Source organism: Atractosteus spatula, chromosome 17, assembly GCF_055471065.1.
Source record: "Atractosteus spatula isolate fAtrSpa1 chromosome 17, fAtrSpa1.hap1, whole genome shotgun sequence".
NCBI classification, from domain to species: domain Eukaryota; kingdom Metazoa; phylum Chordata; class Actinopteri; order Semionotiformes; family Lepisosteidae; genus Atractosteus; species Atractosteus spatula.
In genome coordinates this window covers 10,463,314-10,478,829 of record NC_142722.1, presented here as the reverse complement: position 1 = coordinate 10,478,829, position 15,516 = coordinate 10,463,314, and the positions used below count along the sequence as shown (strand labels likewise).

Sequence of the window (15,516 nt, the reverse complement as noted above, 5' to 3'; positions counted from 1 at the left end):
ACATTTTTGAAGATTCTCATCAATTCAAGGTAAGCGCTGGTCACAAATGGTGAATGGCTTTTATTCTTTTATTCTAGCTTGTGTTCATTGCCTTTCACAAATTTGCCTTGTCTTCAGAAGATAGAATAAGGTCAGCTTACAGTTAAGCTGGCATTGAATGGCTTTTATTTTGGTTTTAACCTAACCCATGATTATCACAGTATATTTGATTAAAGGCTTATTTCTCTGCATATTTACCAAGCAGTTATATTTAGGTACAAAATAGTTTACGTCTGAGTAACTTAATGTTATTGTTTATGTTTCGGGTGGTGCAGCAGTTGGCATTGCTGTCTTGTACCCCTGGGGCAATGGGTTCAATTCCTGGGGTGCTTTCTGTGTGCAGTTTATATGTTCATGTGTGTTTTCCCTCTGTGTGCTCTGGTGTCCACCAATAATCCAGTAAGCATACTGGGTGGTTAATAAGTTTCTGGGGAAAATTGGCCCTGGTTTGAGTGTGTGCCCTGCAATGTTCTGGCAGCCCGTCCACAGTGTATCCCCCTTATACCCATTGCTTACCGGCTCTTCTTCGACCCTGTACCAGATAAAGCGGCTGGAAAATGGATGGATGTTTAATTATTTTCAGCCTTCGGGTGACTGTGTGAGGAACTTACAGAATTGAGTTTGTGACGTTGCTGTTGTATTTGTAAACTGCTTGAGAACTAGGAAGGCGGGGGGGTGTCTGAAGGTTTGGGTCAGTTCCATGCGTCTTCAGCGTCGCCGTGCAGGAACGGCTGCTCAGCTGATCCTCCAGGTCATGGATGAGATTTGGTTATTGCAGGCGGTTGAGTGGATCTGGCTCGGTCATGAGTGCTTCCTGTCAGTAGGTGGCGCTGCTGGAGTCCAGTGGGAGGTGGATGGATCTTGCTTGCCTGAGTGACTTCATGTAGTGAGGCTGTGCCAGCACGCTTCCCAGTGCATATTCCTTCTCGGCCTCTGTGGTGGGACTTTGTTGCACTCCTCCTGATACCTATATGCCTTTTATACATGTGCAGACCTTTTCTTTGGGGACACAAATCCAGGCATTTCTTACCATCCAGGTCCAGGTCTCGCAGCGCTGGAGCCCTGGGTTCAGCTATCTGCTTGCTTTTTCATGTTCTCCCCATGTTTGTCTGGGTTTCCTCTGGGTGCTCTGGTTTCCTCCCACAGTCCCAACGATCTAGTGGTAGTTTAATGGGCTTTTGGGAAAAATTGGCCCTGGTGTGATTGTATACGTGTCTGTGTCTGTCTGCCCTGTGGTGGACTGGCGTCCTGTCCAGAGTGTACCTTGCCTTGCGCCTGTTGCTTGCTGGGACAGGCTCTGGGTCCCCTGCAACCCTGATTTTGAAGAAGAGGTTAGAAAATGGCTGGAAAGATACTTGAAAGGCAAGGAATAATGCCAAAGAGCAGACACGAGCACGAATATCATGCATATCGTGATTTCTCATAGGGCCGTGTCGTTGCAGCCTTGTGTTGCACAGAAAACAAAGGGTGAAAAAACATGTTGCATGTAGGTTGATTGAGTACAGTATATGTCTTCAGGACTGTGTACATAGCTACACAGGTTCATGGGGTTTAGCCTGACTTGAACAGAAGAGATTACAGTGTTTTTTTTTTTGTGGAGTGAATTATCCCACTGTGCACCATTCATGATTTAATTTAGTTTTGAGTGGGGAGCTGGGTCAGCATGTGGGCTGCAAAGGAACAAGGAGAGGTTCATCTATGCTGAACGGTAGCAAGGGAGAAACTTTCACAGCGAGGAAAACCAATGTTTCAGCTCTTGAGCCTTTTTCAGATCCGCCAACACCTGGCTTCACGGCTGAAACATTGTTTTTTCTTCCTGGCAATTTGTCGAACCTGTTTCTTATCCGATTCTTCTGCACTGACCCTGGCTTGTTGCCTCACCTGTGCGTTTTTCATATTGCCTGGAAATGTTCACGTATTTTTCTGCTCCCTCGTCGAGCAGCTCATTTGGTCACGTCCTTGCTGCTGTTGTAGCTGAAGTGCAAAAGGAACGAAGTCATTGAAAGAAGCCATCTTGTCAGTTGTGCGTTTCTTATAGGCACCCAACCTTCTCAAATGTGTCATTGTTAAAATATCGGAGCTACTAATCCGTTTGTATTTCTATGTGCAGTATTAATATGCTGTATGCCGGGATAGCCTGGAGCACCACTGACCTGTTGCAGGGCAGAAATCTGGACGTCTGACAGAGGAAGGACGTGATGAATTGCGGGAAAATGGCAGCTGATAGACTTTATGATTTAACAAACCATGTACAGCCACTCTGCTTTAGGTTTTGAATCTTCCTCTTTGGAGTGCATTATTACAAATGTTGCTTTGTGTCTACGAGGTAAGCAGTGGGATTCAAAACGCGTGATCTGATTGTTTAAAGAAAGCCTGTTAGCTTCTGAGTGGCTCTAATGGCCCTAAATGAAGTGGTTGGTTGCTCTTGCACAGTGGCTGTGTTTGGGCTTAATGAGTAACTTTAATGAATCGGAGTACGTGGAAAGCCTGCAGAGCTGCTACGTGAATTTACCATCCTACAGCATTTCTGACTGAGCTTGCATCCTTCTTATCTGATTATAAGGTTATTCAATCATTCATAAATTGCAATCAGACACCTAAATATTGGAACGGCAAATAAATAGACACACTCGGTAATGGGGGAAAGTTGGATGGAGCAGCATGAAACCCATCTTCCCTGGCCAGAGCACGTCTCTGGGCTCAGTCCTGATGGGAGCTGCAGGACTTGCCTTTGTGTTATTGTTTGGTTGGAGAATGGGAGAGGGTTGAAATAGGTTAGTAATATTTCAGAACCTGGTGATACACCATGTAATACACTGTGAACGATGTGATTTCCTGCTTGCTGAGGCTTTGCACTTTATTTATTGGTGGGATTTGATATTTTGGCCGGTGAGTGTGATGTTGCGGGTTAATAACGTGTATTAGTGATTTCCTCTCTGTGTAAGCGCTAGGTGCAGAAAGTCCAAATTGTTTGATTAATGATGGGAGTAATTGGGCATCCTGAGGGCCTGAGAGCACTGTGATCCAGTTGTCACGGGTTCGAGCCTGGGCTATGTCCCTATGTCTCAACAGGGATCAGGGCGCCTCAGGTGGTGGGGTAAAATGTCCTGATCACTGCCAAGGCTAGATTCAGTGGCACAGACTTGATCAGAGTTGGCTTGCAGACCTGCAGTGCAGTCAGTGAGAGACACCCCTCTCCTCCAGTACAGGGCTGTGCTGCCTGTGATGTGTTAAGAGACAGGTGGCTTGAGGCAGGTGGGTCGGAGGTGCCCCTTCTTAATTCACCCAGGGTGTGTGCAGCGTGAACGCGCCTCTCTGTCGAGATCTCTGCCTCCACGCCGCGCACACCCCGCGCACACAGAGGGAATAATAAAAATAATGGGCAGATCTGTGTTTTGGAAGAAGACAGTCGTTGCCAAGCCTTGATCAGGTAGATAGAGTCTCCAGCCTGTGCCAAGAATATCGCGCGAACTTTGAAGTTTGGTGATCGCTTGATGTTTGCCCTCCTGTCTCCTGCAGGTACTGTTTGATGAGCGTGAAGGGGTGTTACACCGATTTCCATATCGATTTTGGAGGCACGTCCGTGTGGTACCACGTTCACCGAGGAGGGAAGGTAAGCAGCAAAGCACAGGAGTGATAGGCAGTGTCTTTTTGAGATTCCAGCTTCCCCAGAGTCCATCTGTCAACATTCTGCATCTAACAACATTCTGCATCCCGACAGGCCTTGGATAACCTTGATGCTTACCTGGAAGTAAGCAACACAGATTTGTTTGTGTAGTGCATAAAAGAGACATCAGTTAACCTCGCCAGGAATTTGCATGGTGGATCTAACCATGCAGAAGGCTTTCCGGTCCCTGTGTCATGCACTGGGCCTGGGAACTGTGAGGCAGCAGTGCAGACAAAGGTATTACCATGCTGCTGACAATATAGAAGTCAGTGTTGGATTGTCAGAAGCCGTTAGCTATAAGCCTGCACCTAACGCTAACCTTCATGACAACCGGACCAGAGCCCAGCCACCCAGCAACAAAGAGCTGGAGACCTTGCCAGCAGATTATGCAACGCCAAGTCCTGCCTGCCAGTCCCCCACCTCAGGAAACCAAACCCTGGCACTGCTGCACTGCTGGCGGTGAGCGTCTGCATCAGGAGGGCTAGGATGAAAGGGGCGATCTTGTACGAGAGCAGTGCTTTCCAGCGTGAGCGAATGTAAGACTGCACTGCAGTCTGGCTGTGCTGCAAATAAGTGAAGGAGACCAATTTTTATTTTTAATTTTAGCTGTTAGCTAGGCTGCACAGTGCTAACAATATTGTGTTTATTTTGTTCTTCTAGTACAGTGTGGTGTTTCGTAGCTTTGAATTATGAAATGGAATTTTGCAGATATTTTATATCAGTTATCAGGTCATATTTACAAGCGCCCTGACATGGAGGGAGACTACAGCGGCTGCCATATCTAAGGCTTGTTAAGGTGACAGCCAATCCACTCTTACCCAACAGGCGTGGCTGTTAACAGGTGTTTTTTATCCCTTTCAAGACTCTTTTGCTTTAATGACCGGATGCACCTGGGCTGTGCCTCACATAATCACATTCTGCGTTTGCAGACCGTGCCACAGAGATTTATTATTGGGGGGTTTTCGAAACAAAGTGTAGTCATTGGTTTTTGAAAGTTTGCTTTTGTTTTCATGCCCGCCCAAATTTGGAATTGCCAAGTGGTTCTTTGCCACTGAGTGACTCCTGCTCTGCACAGGGGAGGATGAGGATGGGCAGACATGCTCTTCTGAATCTCGGCCAATCACCTTTGACACTGCCGGCTCCACAGCACCCGTAGGAGAGTTTACGCTGGCAGGAGGAGGGGTGTGTTTCACTCTGACGTCCCTGCAGACCTAGAGGTACCTGGGAAGTCACAAGTGTGGCCATTTCCCACAGAGAGAATAATCCTGGCCTTACTCCAGCGATGTGTGCACCTTCACTTTGAGAGTACCGGTCACAGTCTGTTAAAAAAGAAATCATTTAAGAAAAGTAAAGCATTTACAGTTAACAACTGATCCGTGACGAATAGCCAGTTCACAGTGTAAACCTGGGAGGCAGACAGCAGCTTGGCTTTTTTCTCGTGACCAGGTGGAGCTTCTCATAGTGCTTTCAGTCCAGCAGGTGACTGGCCTTGTGTGCCAGTCCATACTTTCCTGTTTCTTTGCTGGTTCCACTCCGTCTTGATCACAGTTTTTCCCACAGCTTGTCCTGGCAGGACCTGTAAGGCTGTTCTGTTTGTTTCATATACGCGGTTTTGGTGCTTCCTGTCAAAAATGTTGTTTTTTTTACTGCAGGATCAAAAGTGAGTTGGCAGTAAATCCTTATTAAGTTTTGAAATGAATCACTTTGGAAAAGCTGCGACTGACAGAGGCTGCAAATTAAGAAGTGACTGATTTGCAGTTTGGAAAAACAGGTTTATAACGTGTGATGGTTAGGGCTGCTGCCTTTGCAGCTGGGTTTAATTCTGGACTGTAGCACAGTTTGCATGTTCTCCCATGAGTATATGCAGATTTTTGCTGGGTGCTCTGCTGTGTCCTCAAACCTTTCTAAACCATGCTGCCTAAGCAAATGATTGTCTAAATTGTCCCTGTATTCATGTTCAATATTTGTTTATTGGATTTTCAGAGAAGACAAAAGAATATTACATGATTCTACATACAATAACAAACTAAATGTGAACAATCATCATTGTAAGGCAGAGATGGTATCTAAACAAACAGTATAAATCCAATATTAATATTAAAAAGATAAAGAGGAGAAAGAAAAGGAAGCCAGAAGTGTGAAAGAGAAAACCAAAGGGGAAACACTGAAAGGACAGAGCAGGGAACCCACAGTCTTCGAGGTCTTTCAGGCCTCTGGGTCAAGTTGCAGGCTCTTAAAGACGTTTCAGAAAAGCTGCCAGGCAGAATTAAATTTTACAGTTGAGTCGTGGAGAGAGTAGGTGGAGAAAGTGTGGGCACCACAGGCGGTTTCCAGTGTTGTTGTCCCTGTGTATTTGAGTGTGCGCACGTACCCTGAGACGACCTGGCGCCCCCTTCAGGATGTAGCCCTGCCCCGCGCTCTGTGCTTCCGGGATCGCCTGTGGCTCCAGTGGTGTGGTGGTAACGGGTTTGACCTGCTTTCCCCTCTGCCGTTTGTTGTCTCAGAAATAATTACAGGAGGATGGACAGTGGGAAGCATCCCTTTTCTTTCTAATGAAAAGTCCAAAAAATAAAAATTACAAATAATATCTGGAAAAAGTAAATATCTGTAAGGTTAGAGAAATAATCATGTAAATGGAAATTGCACAGTGCTTGTTCTCTTCTCAGTTTTACAACTTCTCAGGAGAAAGTAGATAATACGGCTGTCGTGAGCACTCTTCAGGTGAGGGATACTCGCACGTTACTAAAGGAGGGATCAGAGAAAAAAATGTGCAGCATCCTTCACACCTCCAGTCATTCTGTCTGTACCCCAGCAGATACTTCAAAACCTTTGGTCTGTACCACGCATATAGATTTTTGTTCTTACAACATAAATGACAGATTTCCTTTTCATCTTATCAGTGCATTGTGTGCGAAAGAGATATTTCGGGCTTTATCTCCAGAAATCACTGCTTAGCCAAGTCTTACTTCTGTAAGCGGATGTTGAAAGACGATTGACCCCTGAGCCCTTTCCGTACTATCAGCACTATGGCTTGAGATGAACAGGAGGTAGCTGGCTCCTCAGGGGGGAAACAGCTCACATGTATAGAAGTCTGCATGTATTGATGACAGAAATTAGGTTGTGGGTTATTGTTTTTTGGAAACCTAAACTAAGGCACAACCGTAACTTGGAACTCTGAGCTGAGAAGTAAGGAATTGCTTTACTAATTGAATTAAGGGGGGATTTTAGGAAGACCAGAGTGTAGCCTAGCTGTAGTGGAATTTAGCTACTCTCGCCCACAGTGCCAGGTAAGCAGAATATTGATTTAACATTACATCTCAAAGACAGCACTCTGCACAGCACAGTGTTTTTTTTTATTTTGATCTAGAAAGAAATGTCAATTATTGGTTTACAACGGAAACACAGTTTTCTGTAGAGGTATTCCCAGCCTAGTACTGACCCGGCCCAGTCTTCATGCTCAGTTTCTGACGAGATCACTCTAGACTGTATTAACACTGCCATCGAGAGCCATAGTCCATTCTGCATTTCTTACTATAAACCCAAGCGTAGCTTGTAAGCAGTTTAGTGTGTAATCGTCCCCTGTGCGGATGAGGAATTGGGGGTTTTTGGAGTGCTCTCCATCTTCTTTTGCCTCCATCTCTCTCCTGCAAGATCACCAGGGTTAACATCCAGCCAACCTATTGGAAAGGGATATAAATAAATGTGCTCTCTGTATGCATAATTTTAAAGCAGTAGCCAAGCTGCAGCATCAGCATAAATTGAAGATGTGTTGCTGTACTGCAGGGTTGAAATATGTTTCACATTATGCAGACTTCCAAAGGTCAAGCAGGATCTGCAGGAGAATGCCTCAGGACACGGTGGGAACTGGCCGGAATGATTTCGGGAAAGGGAACGATGAGCTAAAGCAAGCAGGATATGGCTGATGTGCCTTGCAGGCTTTACTCATCATATTCTGTTTGTTGTGTCGCGATCCTGATGCCTACGGTGTGATTAAATAATCTCCCCCCCCCCCCCCCCCCCACAGGTGTTCTGGCTCATCCCTCCGACACCTCCCAATCTGTCCGTGTACGAGGAGTGGGTTTTGTCAGGCAAGCAGAGCGATGTGTTCCTGGGAGACCGTGTGGATGGGTGTCAGAGGATCGAACTGAAACAAGGCTACACCTTCTTTATCCCATCAGGTGAGGAGGGGGAGGGGGGGGGGCGAAACGGGAAAGCTTCTGGCAGATCTGTGACACGTGATGGGATCCTGGTAGATGATCCGTCAGGAATTCCCACTCTTCTACGGGACGTCCATCATGGTCTGCGCTATTTCTGTCCCCGTGTCCTAACCAAAGACTTTACATCTAGCGTACCGATTCCAGATTTAATTATCCACTCCACTCTTCATCGGGAAGTCCTCCATGGTGGTAGACATTCCAGCTTCGTTACAAAGCCCGTGAAAGCTGCTGGTATTTTGAACTTGCAGCCTGGCAAAGTGCCTATTAAGCTTGCGTCTTGCTAGGTGGCAGTGCTGAGAATGATTTTTTTCACCTAACCGAATTTGGTTACAGTGTAGACTTTTTAAAAAAAAAATCCTCAGATATTCAGCAAAATCCTTGCTTTCATTTATTTTTTCAACCTGCTGCTCCCAAACCTGCACTAATAGGAAAACTCGCCCTGCAGCTGTAAGTTGTTTGGCTGTGGATGAGCGGGCATACGCTTTGGTGTCATCTCGGGACCTGATGGGTCTTTACCTTGATCCTGCGTGTTACTGGCTGTTCACCCCAGTGCAACAAACAGACCACGTCGACATTGGTCTGGGCTGTTTCTGTCCCAGTGTGCTAACCAGAGACTCCCATGTCTGGGTTACCGATTCCAGATTGCCTTCTCCTCTCCTTGCTTTTGTGTGACGCCAGCAGCTGGCTCTTTCCCCTCAGCATGTGAAACTCAGAGTGAAACCACTGCACAGGCTTAGTAAAATATCTGCAGCACTCCTGTGTTCTGGTACCCCATGGTAGGTGCAGAAAAGTGCCACATAGCAGCACTGATGAGGCTGACCTGCCTGCGCTTCAAACAGACTGCAACTACAGTCTGTGCTGCAGGAGTCAAGTGATGGTCATGAGAGGGTTTGATGCTTAATCTTTATAAGCAGTGTTTTCTGTGTTTTTGTTCTGCCACAAACTTACTTGTGATTGATTCAGTTTCCCAGTACAGTGCACTGAAAAACCTTAGAATTACAGAATCAAGCCTGAGCTGTTTTTCTCTTTACCTGTACATTTCAAGCTCTTTCTGTTTAGTCTCCTTGGTTCCTCAAGCAAGGATCACTAATCCTACAGCCTCTTTAACATATGTTGGTACCCTCCACTGAACAAGGGCTGCATGTGTTTGTGGCTAAGAAAAAGTCTTTCACACAGAGTGGAGCTGTATTCTGCAGAATAATCATAAATACGATAGTTTTTCATTATAAAATAAATGCCACAAATGTGGAAATTGACCTGTTTTTTTTGTCAATATTTATTTTTTCTGAGAAGCCTGTGGCTTGTGTTTACTGCAAGGTTTGAATGGAGATTCATGGCAGCCTGTTGTCAATGTGTGTCTCCGCTGGCTCAGTCAGAAATCCAGCAGACACTGGTCTGACATGCTGCTGGGGGCGCATCATGCCAATAAGTCATCATGTGCCACATGGGGCATCTTCAACACTTGGACTAAATTAGAGGGTTGGAGACGTCTTTCTTTTGAATCATGGCTATTGTGCAAACTTGAAACTTTAACTTTAGTTCGATCTCTGTGGTACAAAGTTTCCATTTATTTGTATTTACAGCCTAGCCTTCGGTAGAACAACTTCAGATTGGTTTTTGTTACGTTTCCTTGAAATGCTGGCTCCTTTCTCAGACGCTCTGTTGAGACAAGGAGATGGAGCAGCATGCTCTGTCGGGGGTTAGATAATGTCCGTGTGGCTTTGCGAGCTGTTTCTTTCAAGTACAACGTGAACATGTGTGATTTTGCTGTCACTTTTTCACAAGCAGCCAGCAAGAACAGAGTTTCCGCCACATATGGATTAGTTTGCCTTGACGCTTGCATCCCTGTTTGTCCATTATCATCTGGGAGCCTGTCCCAGAGAGGTATACGTGTGCTCATTACGGATAGAGACGTTGTAGATCTCAGTGCATCGTTGGTGCCTGATTCATGCAACACAATCTATCCTGAGATTCTGTCTTGTCTTACGCTTTTACAGAGCTTGCCTCAAATAATTGTTGTAAGTTAAGTATTTTATTTGAAGTCAGTAATAAAATGGGTCTGCAGTCGTGCACTGAACTGCTGTCCTCCGAGAGAGTAAAAGTGGGCACAGCAGGGACGTCGGCAAGGAATTTGGTGGTCAGAAAAGGAGCGACCCCCAACTAGGCCTAGCGAGGGAGACGCCATTCCCATACGAGAAAGAGCAGAGCAAGTGATGTTCTTCGTCTTGAATTTTCCCTCGTAAAAGCAAAAAAGTGTCCGTGCGTGTGTGGGGGGGTAAATTTTCACATTCCTGATGAATGCTTGCCACTTATTTTGAGGCTTACATGGCCAGCACCCCTCCGGGCCTCCGCCTCTCCTCGCACTGCCTCCTGCCTCGTGTCTCGTACCCTAGCAGCCTCTCTCTGCGTGCCCCAGAGGGTGCAGCGCCACTGCGCCCCAGTCCTGAGCTGCGCGTGCAGGTAAAGACTCCCTGACCCGTCTCACCATGGATTGCCCACTTCAGTGGCCAGGCCTGTCTTGAGGGCCCCGTTGTGGAACAGCTGAAGCAATACTGTCAGAACGCTGGCATTTACATGGAGGTCTCCTTTCAGGATGGATCCATGCTGTGTACACACCCGAGGATACTCTGGTATTCGGTGGAAACATTCTGCATAGCTTTAACATTCCCATGCAGCTCACCATCTATGAGATTGAAAACAGAACAAAGGTAGGCCATTTTAACTTTGCTTTTGTCCTGTCCCGACAAATCAGTCATCTTCTCCTGTATCGTGGGACTTGCCTTCTTGATGGTCATAGCTGAAGTATTTAGGTATGCACTAAATGAATTTATTTCAAACTGGTTTGCCAAGTGTTTGTATTGCATTCCAGTTTTTGCTACCTGGGGCTGTTCGACAGCCTGTTTGTTTAATTGATTCCCTTGCAGGATTGCTACTGCAAAGTGGTTATAATTATTTAATTGACCGTTATTGGGAGCAGTGCTTAGGAAGCAGGCGATGGCAGTTTGCATTGGCCTAGAGCAAGTAAGTTAGTTAAGTTAGTAAGAAAACACTATGTATTACATTTATTGCAAATATAGGACACATTCTTGTACTGTAAAACATTCCTCAAGATGCTCATAGAAGGGGGATTAGATGTCATATGCAAGTGTTAATTTACTTTAATAAGGTATGAGTCAAGGTTTTTATTTCTGCACATTACTTGGAATATATTGGGTTATGACCATCAGTACTGGCTAGGCGAGTACTATGTCATCTCTACATACCTATGATCCATGAAGAGCATCAGTGCTACCTGTGAATATTCCTAATTTTAGGTACTTCAGATATTCCGTATATTTGACTGGAAATACTGGAAATACTATATTTTCTTTCAACTCCAATTTTTGCCTGTGTTTACCATTTTCAGTGTTCATTTCTGATGTGTGATGATTATTAATCACATCCTTGTTTGCTTTCACAAGTAGAACTTAAAAAAAATCCTATTCATAACTTTAGCAATGTATTGTCACTCCTTACTGGTACAGGTAGCTAAGTTATGCAAAAGAAGATGAAAGCATGGGTAGCTAAATACAGGTAGCTGTGTCAGCAATAATGCATTCACACCCAGTTAAAATTCACTTCAATGTTTAAACTGCAGCTGCATTACAATCCCTCCTGTGGCAAATTACTTGTGTATAATTTGCTTAAAACTATGCAATACAAACCAAAAAGTCATAGAAGTGGATTTTGATGTTTCTTAGAAACTAGGTATCCAGACAGTGATTGGCTGTTTAATGACTCTGCTAGTTGATTTTGAGCCATGGTGTGAACAGGACAGAATCGTCTTTAACAGGACTCAAGGTAAGTTGACCATCCTGCCTCATCCACAGGTCCCTGGAGGTCATGTGGCCTGGCTGGAGGGATGACAAGTCTATGGAAGCAAATGAGAATTTTTTTTCTGGGAGTATATCCCTAAAACAAGCTGAGTGAAAGTGGTCGCTTACAGATTGTAGAGGTTTTCTCCGCTGCATTCAGCATTTACTCTTTGTTGTCACATACTTAACATGCTCCCAGTTCTCTGCTGATCTTGTAAGAATGGTAAAAAGCAGCTGATTGTCTTCCCAGAGAGTCAATACATTCAGAAAAGGCATTTAAAGACATTTATTGTTTTTTCAGGTTAATTGAGCATTTGGTAATAATGACTAACAAATGATCACTGCTGTAAGCTGTCTCTTGAAGGTATGCTGTTGTGAAAGGAAGCCCTCGTTGTTTGTCAAGAGCTGGATTTGATTGATACAGCATAGATGGAAGAAATACAGGTCAATTATCTAGATGTACTGATGCAGGACAAAAACTGTGTCTCCTTAAAATCCGTTATTAACTGTAGTAATACTTGCATGGTGCACTGCATGGAGTGTTCTGTAGCATTGCCACATGTTAGAGGAGAGGTTCAGCTATCATTGAAAGTGCTTAGCAGTGCACCAAGGTGAAAGGGAGCGATCTCCCCCAAGCAATCGCAGTCCTGTCTAAAACCTTTAACTTAACTTACATTCACATTAAAAGGCTTTGATCGTCATACTCTGCTTTCAAACTATGTCCAGTAGCACCAGTGGATTTCTAAACTTTTTGTGTACCAATTGCAGCAGAGAAAAATCAATTTAAGAATAGTAGCAGTTTGTGTGATGTAATAACTTCAGTTTTCTTGCTCTCTGCTGAGCTCGTGCACGACATTTTGCTCTTTGTTGCAAAGACAAATTCCTGTTTTGTATAATCCGTCTTCTGCAGGGCACAGATGCTTCAGCTGTTTTAAAGAAGTTTGTGTTTCTGTGCAATTATACCTTTTAATTTTTTTGTGAAGTGTACATTTGTTTCTGGCAGAATTACCCGCGTAGTTTCTGTTCCTTTGATATTTTTTTTTCCATTTACAAGCTTGGCTAAAGAAAAAATATATTATGCCTCTTTTAAAGCAGCAAAACTATATCCTTGAAATTATATTCCCTCCCTCCATCCCTTGTCTGGGAGCATGGAAGAACTGTCTGTAATGTTCCTCTGGCTGGGGATGATAAATCGGTATCCCAAAATGTATCCCAGAATTCTTTACATGTAGGGAGGAACCCATTTCATCCACCATCCTGGGCAGCCCTTCTGCCCCAGCACCACCACAGCAGATCAGGTGGGAAGGGAGAAATTAACGCACGAGTGGAATTGAGGGGGATAATTTAAGGAGACCAAATCCAGAATGGATTTTTGCCAGGACACCAAGGTTACCACCCATGTGCCATGCAGGTGGTGCCATGCGTTCGTTTAATGAAGAAATAAACATTGACAAGTTTACTTCAGAAAGATGAAAGTGTTTTCTTTGGTGGGGCAAACTCCCTCTCACTTGCGTATTTGAATATCGCATAAGAGCTTTCTAATACATAATTTGGGCTCTTGGCTTGACAGAAACCACTTTTTGTATTATGGGTAAAATAGTGCAATGAAGGAAAACTTTAAAGCAGTGGGGAGTATTCTACTATGCATGTGAACACTTGGGGACAGCTTTCAAGCCATTTGATCTTCGGTGCAAAGTTTGCTCCGTTTTTGCTGAGCCCATCTAAAAATCCGAAGCTGTCAGTGAAAAAATTCCTCTTGTGCACGTCTGTGTTGTCTCTTGCCACATACTCCTTGCAGTTACCTTCAGAAGATGAGAAACCATTTTTTGCCCTGAAACGAAAAGCTTTGAAGATCACAGTCTCATGTTTTGACAGGTGCTGATGTTATACTTGCAGTATGTACAGTACAACACAATAGCAGAGAACATCGGTGCTCTCTTAATAGCTCCACAATGAAAATAAACTTTCCGTGGATGAGATTGCAGTCTCACGAAACTTGTTTTTTTTCTGGAACTGCTGAAATGTTATGTATAACCACAGCATGGTTATACATGTTTTTTTTTAAATATTTCGCCCTCCCAGAACGGGCTACTTCAATACAAAATCACCAAACTATTGTGAAGGCCTCTGTTTGACAATCTGAGAGAAATGGTCTTCAACTAAGAGCAGCCAAGAGGGAGTTCATTAGAGAAGGTGAAGATGATGTACGGCTGTAATGAGGTGAATTAAATGTGGTGGGGGAGCACATTTAACATCCAAACTCTGATTCCAGCGAGGAGTTTGGGTTATTGGTATTCATTTTTTTTCTGGCTGTGCACTGCTTGTTGTGTTTTCAAGGCTCGTGGGAATCCTTTTGTTTTAATGTGCAGGAAATTTATTAAAAAGAGAAAATAGCTGAAAAAGCAATCATTTGCACTGATGGAGAATTGAGGAACTCAACTTGAATGTAAATGATGTGATATGGGAGCACTGCATGCAGATGCCTTTTTGCAGTTAATTTACCTACACTTGCACGTGCACATTATAGACATAATATTAAACAGGTACCAGCTAAATTGGTGCACCTCCTTAAGATTTGCAAAATGTTGAGGTTTATTGTCTTTAATATTCCCAGGCATGTGACTGAAAACCTTTTTGAAGGAGAGGGGGTGAAGTCGGAGTCCTGTTTGTAAGTCCAGTTTTTGCAAATCTTATTTCCTGCAGTGCTCTCGAAGTGGGGAGTTGGGGGGGGAGGGATGGAGGATGGTGGGCGATGGGGGGGGGGAATGGAGTTCCTGTGATGCACTGGAATGCGACTTGTTTTCACTCTTCAAAGGCAAATGATGTCCCTTTGTGGACTGTGGTGTCAGTCGCCGCTGGCTCCTTCGCGAGTTTCGCATTTAAATCCTGAAAGTAATGTAGGCGCAGCAAGCGGTACTTTTCTGGTTTGAAATGAGCATGCAAGGGTTTTCATCGAGATCAGGGTCTTTTAAACTTGTACCCGTTGTACTTTCCTCGCATGTCGCATTCTGCTGTTCTGGTTACCTTTCACGGCACATTACTCAGGAAAATAAAAGGAAGGCAGTGACTAGCCCTCCCCCTCCCTTGACCTCTACTCACTACCAGTACGAATGTATCAGGAATGTTAAAGGTGGCTCCCATTTGAAGCAGTACTGTACTATAATTGCCGCTCTGTGTTTTAGACAGCATGATACGTGTTGGTAAGATAGCACATATTCACATGTTGTGCTGCCCATTCATCCATCCATTATTAGAAAGCCATTTCTTGTGATGAGGCTTATGTCACCCTGTAGCCTATTCCAGAGGCGCAGGGCACCAGGCACCTTTAGAGCCTTAAACTGCTCTCGCCTTTGGCCAGGATGCCAGCCCGTCACAGGACTCCTGGGGAAGGTATGGCTTCGAAAAGCCAGTCCAACGCAGCCATCAACAAAACTCCACATGGGACAGAAGCATCGAGCTCTGGAGTTAGCTGTCCCCCCCCCCCTGTGCTGACGAGTTTGTTGGAAAACAAAATGTGTTTCTGAAAACGCTGTGCTAGTGTGGCGCTGAATTAAAGATGGTGGACGTGAATGTCAGAGGGCAGTGTCATTCGTAGACGGCTGTCTTGCATCAGTTGTAAAATTGGAAAAATAATTTGTCGCCGATTTACTCTTGCTTTTAGCTTTAAGTCATTTTAGCAAAGCAATGTTAACACAGCTGTACTTCTGGTCACGCATCCTCGATTAAAATTGTACTCTTC

The 15,516-nt window shown here is 44.6% G+C and overlaps 1 protein-coding gene across 1 annotated transcript in view; it reads left to right on the top strand.

Annotated features, from left to right (window-relative positions):
- The window catches only part of kdm2bb (lysine (K)-specific demethylase 2Bb), a 79,685-nt gene that overhangs the window by 19,684 nt on the left and 44,485 nt on the right, over positions 1 to 15,516 (top strand). The window contains exons 7-9 of the mRNA XM_088935336.1: positions 3,559 to 3,652; positions 7,731 to 7,884; positions 10,516 to 10,631. Coding sequence (XP_088791462.1) covers positions 3,559 to 3,652; positions 7,731 to 7,884; positions 10,516 to 10,631 — 364 coding nt within the window. The remainder of the gene's footprint in view (positions 1 to 3,558; positions 3,653 to 7,730; positions 7,885 to 10,515; positions 10,632 to 15,516) is intronic.